This window comes from Sturnus vulgaris, unplaced genomic scaffold (genome assembly GCF_052056855.1).
Source record: "Sturnus vulgaris isolate bStuVul1 unplaced genomic scaffold, bStuVul1.hap1 Scaffold_1942, whole genome shotgun sequence".
Taxonomy (NCBI): Eukaryota; Metazoa; Chordata; class Aves; order Passeriformes; family Sturnidae; genus Sturnus; species Sturnus vulgaris.
In genome coordinates this window covers 30083-43114 of record NW_028276166.1, presented here as the reverse complement: position 1 = coordinate 43114, position 13032 = coordinate 30083, and the positions used below count along the sequence as shown (strand labels likewise).

The 13032-nt window shown below is 48.9% G+C and overlaps 2 protein-coding genes and 1 long non-coding RNA gene across 18 annotated transcripts; 1 reads left to right on the top strand and 2 right to left on the bottom strand.

The window, feature by feature from the left end:
- The first annotated feature begins 277 nt into the window (after positions 1-277).
- LOC148218160 (uncharacterized) lies at positions 278-3583 on the top strand. Its single transcript, XR_015800574.1, has 2 exons — positions 278-447; positions 2020-3583. It is a non-coding gene; the product is annotated as an uncharacterized LOC148218160 (long non-coding RNA).
- On the bottom strand, positions 2713-6317 carry LENG1 (leukocyte receptor cluster member 1). Its single transcript, XM_088157984.1, has 4 exons — positions 6118-6317; positions 5686-5823; positions 4975-5249; positions 2713-4452 (listed from the first exon to the last, which is right to left on the bottom strand). The coding sequence occupies exons 1-4, from the start codon at positions 6247-6249 to the stop codon at positions 4257-4259; spliced, it is 741 nt and encodes a 246-aa protein (XP_088014110.1). The 5' UTR covers positions 6250-6317; the 3' UTR covers positions 2713-4256.
- A 3328-nt stretch (positions 6318-9645) lies between these two features.
- LOC106864247 (ferritin heavy chain A-like) lies at positions 9646-11786 on the bottom strand. Of its 16 annotated transcripts, none has more exons than XR_015800572.1 (6): positions 11512-11786; positions 11247-11393; positions 10469-10594; positions 10107-10331; positions 9929-9948; positions 9646-9810 (listed from the first exon to the last, which is right to left on the bottom strand). XR_015800572.1 is itself a non-coding variant. In XM_088157993.1 (6 exons), exons 1-4 carry the CDS (start codon positions 11611-11613, stop codon positions 10170-10172), a joined length of 537 nt encoding a protein of 178 aa, XP_088014119.1. In that variant the 5' UTR covers positions 11614-11786; the 3' UTR covers positions 9646-9879; positions 9929-9948; positions 10156-10169. The 16 variants fall into 16 exon arrangements, 11 of the variants coding, with proteins under 11 accessions (XP_088014119.1, XP_088014113.1, XP_088014116.1 ...); XR_015800571.1 differs by lacking the exon at positions 9929-9948 and adding an exon at positions 10008-10087 and having other exon boundaries at positions 9646-9850; positions 10137-10331; XR_015800569.1 differs by adding an exon at positions 10038-10096 and having other exon boundaries at positions 9646-9978; positions 10166-10331.
- Between the last annotated feature and the right edge of the window lie 1246 nt (positions 11787-13032).

Genomic DNA, 13032 nt, shown 5'->3' with positions numbered 1-13032 from the left:
AATTCAAATTATTTTGGGAAAATTGTGACAAAAATTCCGAATATTTGGGGTAAAAATTCCAAATATTTTGGGGGAAAATTGGGGCAAAAATTCAGAATATTTGGGGCAAAAATTCAGAATATTTGGCTGAAAATTGGAGTAAAAATTCAGAATATTTGGGGCAAAAATTGTGGCAAAAATTCAAATTATTTTGGGAAAATTGTGACAAAAATTCCGAATATCGTAGAAAATGGAGTCTCTGTGTTTCCCAAAGGATTTTGGGGTGATAAATTTCAGATTTTGGTGGTCCCAAATTTGTATTTTTTTTTGGATTTTTCCAGGGTACCAAGGCTCAGTACCTGGCAGCCAAAGCTCTCAAGAAGCAATCGTGGCGTTTCCACACCAAGTACATGATGTGGGTTCCAGAGGCACGAGGAGCCCAAAACCATCACAGATGAATTCGAGCAGGTGGGCAAAAAAAAAATTAAATTATAAAAAAAAAAAAATTCTAAAATCATCCCCCCAAAAAAATTAAAAAAAAAAAATCAAAAAAAACGGGTCAAAAATCGGATTTAAATCGGATTTTTTATTGAATTTTTTGGGGTGGGAAGGAGTTAAAATTGAGCCCAGAATTCTTAAATTTATTCCTGAATTTTGTAATTTTTACCTGGATTCCCAAAATTCCCCCTAAAAATCTCAGAATCTTCTGTAAAGTTGAAAAAACACCCCAAAAATTTAAAAAATAAATCCCAAAATCCCCCCAAGAAATCCCAAAATTCCCCCCAAAAAATCAAAATTCCCCAAATTCCCCAAAATTTCCCGCAAAAATCCCCAATCCCCCAAAAATCCCAGAAATTCCCCCCCCAAAAATAAAATAAAAAAATCCCAAAAATCCCCCAAAAAATCCCCCCCAAAAATCCCCAAAATTCCTAAAAAAATCCCAAAAAAATCCCAAATTTCCCCCCAAAAAATTCCCAAAAATCCCCAAATTTCCCCCAAAAAATCCCAAATTTCCCCCAAAAATTCCCAAAATTCCCCCCAAAAATCCCCCCAAAAATCCCCAAAAATTCCCCAAAAAATCCCAAATTTCCCCAAAAAAATTCCCAAATTTCCCCCCAAAAATTCCCCCAAAAATCCCCTAAAAAATCTCAAAATCCCCCCAAAAAATCCCCAAATTCCCCAAAAATTCCCCCAAAAATTCCCAAAAAATCCAAAAAGAATCCCCCAAAAAATCCCAAATCCCCCCAAAAATTCCAAAAAAAATCCCCCAAAAATTCCCAAAATTCCCCCAAAAAATTCCCAAAAATTCCAAAAAAAATCCAAAAAAATCCCCCAAAAATTCCCAAAAAATCCCCCCAAAAATCCAAAAAAAATCCCAAAATCCCCCCAAAATTCCCAAAAAATCCCCCAAAAAATCCAAAAAGAATCCCCCAAAAAATCCCAAAATCCCCCCAAAAAAATCCCAAAAAATCCCCCAAAAAATCCCAAAATTTCCCAAAAAAATCCCCAAAAATTAAAAAAAAATCCCAAAATCCCCCCAAAAAATCCCAAAATCCCCCCAAAAAAATCCCCCCCAAAAATCCCAAATTTCCCAAAAAATCCCAAAAGAATTCCCCAAAAAATCCCAAATTTCCTCCAAAAATCCCCCAAAATGCCAAAAAATTCCCCAAAAAATCCATTAAAAAACCCCAAAATTTCCCGAAAAAATCCCCCAAAAAATCCCAAAATCCCCCCAAAAAATCCCAAAAAATTCCCCAAAAAATCCCCCCAAAATCCCCAAAAAATCCCAAAAAATTTCCCCAAAAATTCCCAAAATCCCCCCCAAAAATTCCCAAATCCCCCCAAAAAATTCCCCCAAAAATTCCAAAAAAAAAACCCAAAAAATCCCCAAAAATAAAAAAAAAAACCCCAAAAAATCCCAATTTTCCCTTTTTTCCTTTTTTCTTTCGGGTTTTGTTGTTTTTGTGATTCCCCGGCGGTTGAATGAAATGAATTCTTGTTTAATTAAGCCAATTAACGTGATGAATTTGGGATTTTTAGGGCACTTACATCTACTTTGATTACGAGAAGTGGGGGCAGAGGAAGAAGGAAGGATTCACCTTCGAGTATCGATACCTGGAGGATCGGGACCTGCAGTGAGGGAACCCCAAAAAAAAAATATAAAAACACCCCCAAAAAAATTATAAAATGATCCCCAAAAAATTGTAAAGTGATCCCCCCAAAAAAATCCGGGAAAAAAAAAAAAATTTGGAAAAAATGGGGGGAAAATAAGGATAAAAGGGGAAAAAATCCGGAAAAAATGGGAAAAAAAAGCCCCAAAAATTATAAAATGAGCCCCCAAAAAATTATAAAATAACCCCCAAAAAATTATAAAATAAGCCCCAAAAAATTATAAAATGATCCCCCAAAAAAATCCGGGGAAAAAAAAAAAAATTTGGAAAAAATGGGGGGAAAATAAGGAAAAAATGGGGGAAAAAAAAGCCCCAAAAAATTATAAAATAACCCCCAAAAAATTATAAAATAACCCCAAAAAAATTATAAAATAAGCCCCAAAAAATTATAAAATGATCCCCCAAAAAAATCCGGGGAAAAAAAAAAAATTTGGAAAAAATGGGGGGAAAATAAGGATAAAATCGGAAAAAAAGCCCCAAAAAATTATAAAATAAGCCCTAAAAAATTATAAAATAACCCCAAAAAAATTATAAAATAAGCCCCCAAAAAATTGTAAAATGATCCCCCAAAAAAATCCGGGGAAAAAAAAAAAATTTGGAAAAAATGGGGGGAAAATAAGGAAAAAATGGGAAAAAATCCGGAAAAAATCAGAAAAAAAAGCCCCAAAAAATTATAAAATAAGCCCCAAAAAATTATAAAATAACCCCCCAAAATTCTAAAATATATCCCAAACTAACCCCAAAAAAATTTCGAAAAAATGACCAAAAAAATCTCCAAAAAAATACAAAATAACCCCCAAAAAATCCGGAAAAAATCCAAAAAAAATTCGAAAAAATCCCCCAAAAATCCCGAAAAAATTAAAAAAAAAATCCCCAAAAATTCGAAAAAAATCCCAAAACGTCCCCAAAAAATCCCCAAAATAATCCTAAAAAATTCCAACCCCCCCCCAAAAAAAATCCCCCAAAAATCCCAAAAAAAATCTCCAAAAAACCCCCAAAAAATTCGCAAAAAAAATCCCAAAAAACCCCAAAAAATCCTAAAAAATCCCAAAAAAATCCCCCCAAAAATTCCCAAAAATCCCCCCAAAAAATCCCAACCCCCCCCGCATGCCATTGGTGGGGGGAGGGGCAAAACCAACGACCCCCCCCCTCAAAAAAAAAAAAAAATTTTTCCACCCCTCCCCCTCTCCCCGGTGCTGCAAGAAAAAAAAAAAAAATTTTTTTTTTTTTTTTTTGGAAGGGATTGGGGTGAGGTTTAAAAAAAAAAAAAAAAATTTTTTTTTGGGGGGGGTCCCCTCTGTGTGGGGGAGGGGGGGAAGAAAAATTTTGGGGGTTTCCCCTCCCCCCCTTCTCCCGAGTTGAAAATATTTTTTTGGTAAAAGTTATTTTCATTTTTTTGGAAAATATTTATGAATAAATAGTTTTATATCAGAGCTCTTTGTGGGGGAGGGGGAGGAAGTTTGGGATTTTTTTTCACCCCCCCCCACCCCTTAAAATTTTATTTTTTTTTTTCCCCTTTTCAGAATTTGGGGGTTGATTTCCCCCCCCCCCCCCCCCCTAAAAAAATCTTTTGGTCCGTTCCATCCTAAGGGAGTCTAAGGGAGGCTGGGATGTTCCACTGAATTGGGGAGGGGGGGAGTTCCCTGGAATTTTGGGGGTTTTGGGGGGATTTTGGGGAGGGGTCCCTGTCCCCCCCCCCCATTATAGGATGGAACAGTCCATTGCAGATTTTGGGGGGGTTCCAGGTAAATTTTGGGTGGTTCCAGGTGAGTTTGGGCTCCCCCCGCGCCAGTTTGGGTTGGAACAGTCCACTGCAGATCTGGGGGTGTCCCAGGTGAATTCTGGGTGGTTCCAAGTGAATTTTTCACGGGGGTCTCAGGTGAATTTTGAGATTCCCCCCATTCCAGTTCGGGATGGAATAGTCCATTGCAGATCTGGGGGTGTCCCATGTGGATTCTGGGTGGTTCCAAGTGAATTTTTCGGGGGGGTCTCAGATGAATTTTGAGATTCCCCCCCATTCCAGTTCGGGATGGAACAGTCCACTGCAGATCTGGGGGTGTCCCATGTGGATTCTGGGTGGTTCCAAGTGAATTTCTCGGGGGTGTCTCAGTTGAATTTTGGTCCCCCCCGCGCCAGTTTGGGGTGGAACTGGCTGTTGTAGGGTCGGTGCCGTTCCTGGGGGGGGTCCCGGGGGGTTTTTTGGGGGTCCCGGGGGTTTTTTTGGAGCCCCCTGAGCAAATCCCGAGCCCGGGCGGCCTCCGAGGCCTCACGGGCCAAGCGCTGCCTCCTCAGCTCCTCCAGCCTGCAACGGTAATTAGCGTTAATTAGCGTTAATTAGCGTTAATTAGTGAGGGGGGAGGGGGGAGCACAGCGTTGATTTGGGGTGGGGGGGAACATGTGGTTGAAGTGAGGATAATTAGTTAATTGTGAGGTAATTTGGGGTGATTAATTAGGGATAAATAGGAAGAATTAATTGGGATTGAGTAATTAGGGGAAGGGGTTAAATAAAAGGGGGGGGGCGAACTGATAAAAGGGGAGATGGGGTGGTAATAAGAAATAATGTTAATTAAAAGGTTCATTAAGGGGGTTGGTTAATTAAGGGGAAGGGAAAGGGTCACGTCCTAATTTTAGGGGGATAAACCCAAATTTTGGGGGTCTCAAACTTTTATAGGACAGGAAAAACCAGGGGGTGACAGGATTAATTAAATAATTAAGGGATTAATGCTTTAATTAACAGGAAGAGGATCAGCGTGGGTATTCAGGGCAACACTAATGAGTGGAAAAAAAGATTTAATTAACCACAATTAATTAATTAAGCACTCACCCCGTACCCCCACCCCTTTCAGGAGGGGCTCTGGGGGGGATTCCTCGATCGTTCCTCGGGAGTTTTTTTTGGGGCTGGGGGCTCGGTTTAGCCCCTTCCTCATATCCTGCAGAGGATCCAGCACCGCTTTGCGACCCCCCTGAACTTCGTGGGGGTCTCCCCGAGCCCCCTCCCCACGTCTGGGGGGCTGCAGGTACCAGGGGGGGGCAGGTCTGGGCTTCGGCCGCGCTTTGGCCCAGGTAGGTCAGGACACCCAGGGCTCGCTCCCGACGCTCCTGAGGGGGATGGGGTGGGGGGGGGACAAAAATTGGGGGAGGGGGATTTGAGGTGACGCCCCCTGGGTGAAAATATCCCCAAAATTCCGATTTTTTTCTACCCCAAATTCGCGGTTTTTCCACCCGAATTCCGCCATTTTCCACCCCCACCCCTCCATTCTCAGCCTCACCTGAGGGGGAAAATTGAGGAGGGGGATTCAGGAGACCCCTCCCGAGTGAAAATTTCTCCTTTTTTTCCCAAATTTCCCTGAATTCACCCCCAAAAAAATCCCTTTTTTTTTGCTCCTTCAGCTGTTCCTGAGGGTAGAATTTAAGGCTGTGGGCGTCCCCAAATCCCCCTTTTTTCCACCCGAATTTTATTTTTACGCCCCCTCCCCCCCCCAACCTCCCCTCACCTGAGGGGTCCCCAAAATCCCGCCCCTCCCTCACCCCTCACCTGTTCCCGCCTTTTTTCCGCCTCGTGCTCGCGGTTCGGGGCCTCCTCAGGAGGGGGGAACAGCACGGGGGGGGGGGCCGGGGGGGAGGGGCTGCGACCCCCGACCCGCGCCCGCTTCCTCAGGAGCTCGGTGCGCACCTGAGAAGGGATAAAGAGGAAATCAGCGACCCCAAATTTCCAAAATTTTTAAACCTTCCCCCCCCCCAAATTATTTTAATCCCCCCCCAAAACGGCGGTTTTTAGCCCCAGTCCATCCCCCCCCCCAGCATAGATGAAAATGGTTCACTCCAAGCAACATCAATCACGCTAAGCCACGCCCATTATTTATAATATATTCGCTTCCTCGCGAGCTGATTGGCTCGCAGGTGTTAAGCCCCGCCCCCTCCTTCCCCTCCATTACCCCCCCCCCCATCCGTTTCCCTCAGCACTCGCCTCCTGCTCCGCCCGCAGCGCGCGCGCGTCCCGTTTCCTCCTCTCCACCTCGGCGGCTGCCTCGTCCCGCCGCACCCGCGCCACATTGTCCTTGTTCCGAACGTGCCACGACTTCTTCGGGAGGATGTTCATGATGGCGGCGGCGGAGCGGGAGCGACAGCGGGACCAGGCCGCGATTCTGAGGCGCCGTGGCCGCCCCTCCTTCCCCCTCCGCCCTCTCTTTTCTGATTGGTCGAGCTCCTGTCGATCGTACTTTCTCGCGCTCTGATTGGCCCAGCCGTTTCGCTCCGCCCCTTATCGCGCTCTGATTTGCTGAGGGCTGTAGTCCCGCCCTCTTTGCCGCCTTTGATTGGCTCACCCGCCTTCCTTAAAGGGGCGACGCCGGAAGTGAGGGGTTCCCTCCTTCTCGCACTGTGGGAGCGCCGCCATGTTGAACCGTGAGGGGAGGCGGGGGCATCCCTGAAAACTCCCCGCAAAAAAAAAACCCCAAACCCCCTCGGGATCCCCTAAAATAACCCTAAAACCCCTTCGGGAACCCTCAAAATCTCCTTGGGGAGCTCCCGGCCCGAGTTCTTTGCAGGATTTGCACCAAGATTTCCCTCATTTCCCTCAAAGATTCATCTTAGGGGCCTCGGTGGTCCCACAGCATCAAGTCGGTTCAGGGGGATTTTAATTCATTTTTAATATTTGGCTCCATTTTAGATGTGTTCGAGTCAATCTTAGGGGTTTAAGGGTCAGTTTTGGGGGTCCCCACACACACCAAACACACCGGGGATGTCACTCAAAGCTTTTATTCTCAATTTTTGGGGGGGTCCCTTTGCAGAAACAGAGCCCCCCCATTCCCACCCCCCCAGCACCCCCAAATCCTTCCCCAGACCTCCCCTCCTGGATTTTGGGGTTCAGGGGATCCCCACCCTCCTGTATTTTAGGATTTAGGGGATCCCCACCCTCCTGTATTTTAGGATTTAGGGGGTCTCCCCTCTCCTCAATTTTAGGGTTCAGGTGAGATATAGGGGGAGGAGCAGGTGAGACATTGGGGGACGGGCAAGGGATGGGATCGAGGAGGGTCCCAATCCTTGAGAAAATCCCGCAGAATGAGCGCCCCAAAAAACCCCGACCAGAACTGAGAAACTCCGGCCTCTGTGTGAGGGCAAAGGGAGTGCGTTAGCAATCGATCGCCGATCAATCGATCGACAGGCAATGAGCAATCGATCGCCGATGTAATCGATCGGCAGGCATGAGCAGTCGATCGCCGAGCTAATCGATCGGCAGACATTAACAATCGATTGCCGATCTAATCGATCGACAGGCATTAGCAATCGATCGCCGATCTAATCGATCGGCAGGCATGAGCAATCGATCGCCGATCTAATCGATCGGCAGGCATGAGCAATCGATCGCCGATCTAATCGATCGGCAGGCATGAGCAATCGATCGCCGAGCTAATCGATCGGCAGGCATGAGCAATCGATCGCCGAGCTAATCGATCGGCAGCCATTAGCAATCGATCGCCGAGATGATCGATCGACGGGCAATTAGCAATCGATCGCCGATATAATCGATCGGCAGACATTAGCAATCGATCGCCGATCTAATCGATCGGCAGACATTAGCAATCGATCGCCGATATAATCGATCGGCAGGCGCGATCAATCGATCGCCGAGCTAATCGATCGGCAGGCATGAGCAATCGATCGCCGAGCTAATCGATCGGCAGGCGCGAGCAATCGATCGCCGAGATGATCGATCGGCAGACATTAGCAATCGATCGCCGATCTAATCGATCGGCAGACATTAGCAATCGATTGCCGATCTAATCGATCGGCAGGCATGAGCAATCGATCGCCGATCTAATCGATCGGCAGACATTAGCAATCGATCGCCGATCTAATCGATCGGCAGACATTAGCAATCGATTGCCGATCTAATCGATCGCCAGGCATGAGCAATCGATCGCCGATCTAATCGATCGGCAGGCATGAGCAATCGATCGCCGATCTAATCGATCGGCAGGCATGAGCAATCGATCGCCGAGCTAATCGATCGGCAGGCATGAGCAATCGATCGCCGAGCTAATCGATCGGCAGGCATGAGCAATCGATCGCCGATCTAATCGATCGGCAGGCATGAGCAATCGATTATCGATCTAATCGATCGGCAGGCATTATCGATCGAATATCGATCTAATCGATCGGCAGGCATTATCGATCGAATATCGATCTGATCGATCGGCAGCCATTATCGATCGATTATCGATCTAATCGATCGGCAGCCATTAGCGATCGATTATCGAGCTAATCGATCGGCAGCCATTAGCGATCGATTATCGATCTGATCGATCGGCAGCCATTAGCGATCGATTATCGAGCTAATCGATCGGCAGCCATTAGCGATCGATTATCGATCTGATCGATCGGCAGCCATTATTGATCGATCCCTCCCTGCCCGGGCTCTCGCGGGGTCCCTGCAGTTCCGCTCTGTGCCCAGCAGGCGGCGCTCCGGGCACAGTCAGGGATGGAATAACGGAGATTCCGATCCTTCCAAAAAAACCCCGAGCAAAACTAAAAATCTCCTGCCTCTAAACAAATGGAAACTATAAGAAAACCCCTTTAGATATAAAAAAAATTGTATCTTTTTAAAATATTTAATTTATATTCATATTCCTAATCTATATATATTTTATATATTCCATTTAATTTCTATTACAATATACCACATGTACAATATTATTATTCATTATATGTGTCTTTATATTCCTAATATTATTTTTATTTTTATGTATCAATTTTTATATATTATCTATTTTTATGTTTCTATTTTTTAGTATTATTTTAAAGCCCTACCTCTGACCAAACAGAAACCAAAACTCCCTTTATTCTAAACTATATTGAAATCTATTTTTCTATTTACAGTTTTCCTATTGCTGTCTATATTTTATATTCATATACCTATATTATGGATATTATATATTAAAAGACTTGGAGAATAGGGAAAATAGAAACGAAATAGAAATTGTAGCGATTTTTGTGTGGCTGAAAGAACTGAATGCCTGAAGGCCCCTTGGTTTAGATAAAGTTAAATAAAGTTAAATAAAGTTAAATATAAAGTGAAATGATAAAGTTAAATGCTGCAAATACCAAAAATCAAACAGAAATCCTCCCTGGGCAATTAAATTTAGAGATTAAAAAAGAAGTAAAACATGGTAATGCAGTGATTCCTATGGGTTGTATGCAAATATTAGAGAATTTGTATCTCAGATTGGTTGGAAATTAGAATATTCAGCATAGAAGAAGATTTAATGTATTTAAAGGGGAAAATCTCTCTTTTAATCTTTTACTCTCTCCATTTTTACTTTTTTATGCTCTTTCCTCTTATTTTTCCTCCCTCTTTTTCCACCCTGCTCTGAGCTGTGGCTGCAGTTCCCTGCAGGGCCTCGACAGAAACCCAGACCCGGCAAAACCAACAGCAAAACTTGAAACCCGAAATAAAGAGAGCCCCGGAGTTTGTCCCGAGGCTGCGGCGCCCAGATTGCCATGGCAGAGCCTTTATTGGGATCGTGCTGGGAGAACCCAGCAGGCAGAGCCCCCTTGGATGGGGCAGGGGGAGTTACGAGGGTCTGGGGGGTCTCAGGAAGGTGGGACAGGTGGGGACAGGTGAGGACAGGTGGGGACAGATGGGGACAGATGAGGAAAGGTGAGAACAGGTGGGGACAGGTGGGGACAGGTGGGGACAGGTGGGACAGATGAGGAAATGTGGGGACAGGTGGGACAGGTGGGGACAGATGGGGACAGGTGAGGACAGGTGAGGACAGGTGGGGACAGATGAGGACAGGTGAGGAAAGATGGGGACAGGTGGGGACAGGTGGGACAGATGGGGACAGGTGAGGACAGATGAGGACAGGTGGGGACAGATAAGGAAAGGTGGGGACAGGTGAGGACAGGTGAGGACAGATGGGGACAGGTGAGGACAGGTGGGACAGGTGGGAACAGGTGAGGACAGGTGAGGACAGGTGAGGACAGGTGGGGACAGGTGGGACAGGTGAGGACAGGTGTTCAGCTGCGCTCCTCCAGGCTCAGACGGTCGAACAGGTACTCGCCGAAGCCGGGGCCGGCGGCGTCACCGCTGAGACGCCGCAGGTTGGTGGCGTGGTCGCCCAGCACCTTGATGGCCTTCACCTGCTCATCCAGGTAATGGGACTCCAGGAAGTCACAGAGCTGCGGGACAGAGCGAGCTCAGGCAGGGCTGAGGGAGGTCAGGGACAAGGAGGGGTGGGAAAAGGCAGGAATTAGGGGAGGGGGCTCGGAGGTTGGAGGGGTCGGGGGGCTCAAGGAGGAGGAGCCCCCTCACTCACGTGGGGGTCGCCCTTGTCGGCAGCCAGGCCGTGCAGGTGCAGCAGCTCCCGGTTCACCGATTGCTCCAGGTGCAGCGCCGCCTCCGCCGCCTCCAGCGCCGAGCCCCACGTGTCCCGCTCCGGCTTCTGCGGGGCACGGAGCGTCAGCACCGGGGGGACCCCGGACCCCAAAACCACCCGAGACCCCCTCCCACCACCGGCCCCGAGTCACCGCTTTAAAAAGTTGAGATTTTTGCCAAGGGTAGAAGCAGTTTTCATGACCAAGATGTAAGTTAGGTTGGTAAGTGGCGGGTTAATAATTACCAGATGATTAGGCTGGAGCTAATTGGTGTAATTATCTGCAATTATAAATTCACGTACAGAAGAAAGTTAATTAAGTAAACCGTTAATCACAAAGCACGGGGGCCTCGGATCGTGCCAGGGGGTCACTGAGACCTGATGAAGACTCTCCTGCCTTCATCCTTCGAGACCACCGACCCATTTCGAGACCACCGACCCAATTCAGGGTAAGAACTGCGCACGCGTGAAGGACGAACGGGTTCATTTTAATACGGGGTGGGGATGGGAGGTGCTGGGGCTTTGCACATAAATCGTCTGTGAGATCTTGGGGAATAAATAAAGGGCAAAGAACCTTGTTCGGGGCGGTCACTCCTTTCCCAGGTGACTCCCGTGCCGGTGAATAAACACACCACTGCGTAACTTTAATTAGTTACAGCGCCTTTGTCAATGATTACACCGAGGGTTTTTTTTTAAGGATTCACCCCCCACCAGCGCACACCTTGATGTCCTGCAGGAGAACGCGGCCCCCGCGGCGAGTCTGGAAGCGCAGGAGCCCCTCGGCGCCTTCCCGCTGCTCCCGCGACCGCTCCAGGAAAAACCGAGCCAGTCGCGACAGAGCCACGTCGTCCCTGTCGAAATAAAAACCCTGCGGGGAGAGAGGGGATGGGGGGGGGGGGGACACGTCAGGATATCCCACCCCCCTCCCCAAAATTCCTGGGATTCCACCATCCCAGGGTCGGGGGTCCCGAGCCCCCCCCGCTTACCATGGAGAGGTAAACGTAGGAGGCGTGCAGCTCCATGTTGGCCATGCGGTTCACGGCGGCTTCGCAGTCGCGGTGGAAATTCTGGCGGATTTGGGAGTCCATGGCGGGACAGACGGATGGACAGACGGACGGATGGATGGGATGGGGATGGACAAAGGGCCGAGAGCAGCCGGTTCCGTTCAAGCACTGTTGAAGCGAGAACGCGGCTGTGGCCGGCTCGAACCCCCGGGCAGGGATTTTTATAAACCCGGCCCCGCTGGGGCGGGGAAAAGCGAGACCCCCCCTCCCTCCCCTTTCTGTCCCCTCCGGCAGCGAGGCCTTGGCCCTTGTCCCCGTTTGTCACACGGGCCCCCAGTCAGCGTGACTGGGCAGGACTGGGGGGACGATGGGGGTCCGACCCCCCCCCAGGAGGGGTCCCCGTGGGGCGCGGGGGGAGATCCCCAATTCCCTTCTGGGTTTTTTTGGGGCACAGGGAGCCCGGCGGGGGTCGGGGAGGGGCTGGGGTGGGGGGGTTGTTTTTTTGGGGGGTCCTGAGGTGCCCGTTAACGGGAGTTGAAGAGGTTACCGGGTGCGGAAGGCGCTGACTCAGCGCCGGCACCGTAAAAAAAAAAAAAAAAAAAAAAGAGGAACTTGGCCCCGGGCAAGCGCTGACTCCGCGTTTCCGCCGAACTGGGGGAGACTGGGTGGAACTGGGAGCCCCCACAGCGCTTCCCTTCTCACCCCTCGGGCCGCCCGCGGCTCCAGGGGGGGCTCGGCTGGAGCGGAGACGAAATTCCAGGGGGGAGCAGCGGCCCCAGACCCCGATGGGGGAATCGATCACCCCCCCCCCCCCCCCCACCCCCCGAAACCCCCCGGGCGCTGCGGGAAAGGCGCGGCCGCGGGGAGGAGGGTCCAGATGTGTCCAGATGTGTCCAGATGTGCGACCCCCGCCCCAAGAGCCGCCCCCGCAGCTGCCGAGGGAACCCCGGCATCGGGACCCCGCACAAACGCGTTTCCAAGCCCCACTAACCCCGAACATCCCCGCCTCAACCAGGACCCCCCCCAAATCCCCCAAATGTTGAACAAAAGAGGAGGAGGAGCCATTGATCCCCCCCAAAAAAAAAAAAACCAAAACCCTCCAGCCACGTGGCAAAAGCGAAACTGAAAGCCCCCAACTCCCGTCTCCCCCTTTCCCCCTGCGCATCCCGGGATTCCCGGAGGTTTTTTTTGGGGGGTGGGATGAGGATACCGGGGGCTGGGGGCAGTGGGGGGCCAGGACCTCGAAGCATCGAGTTTGTCTTTTTATTTCCGTCGAAATTCCCGAGATACAAAAAAACCAAAGTACAAAAAAAGAGAAGGAAAAAAAAAAACCAAAAAAAAACCACTAAGGAGAAAAAGCAACAGGGGGAAGGCGGGGCCCACCCCTGGTTTTTTTTTGGGGGGGGAGGGCGGGCTCCCCGTGACGTCACCCCCGAGAGCACCATGGAGGTTGGGGGGAGGGGTCACTTCCACCCCCCCCATCCCCCCCCCCCCCACCTCGGG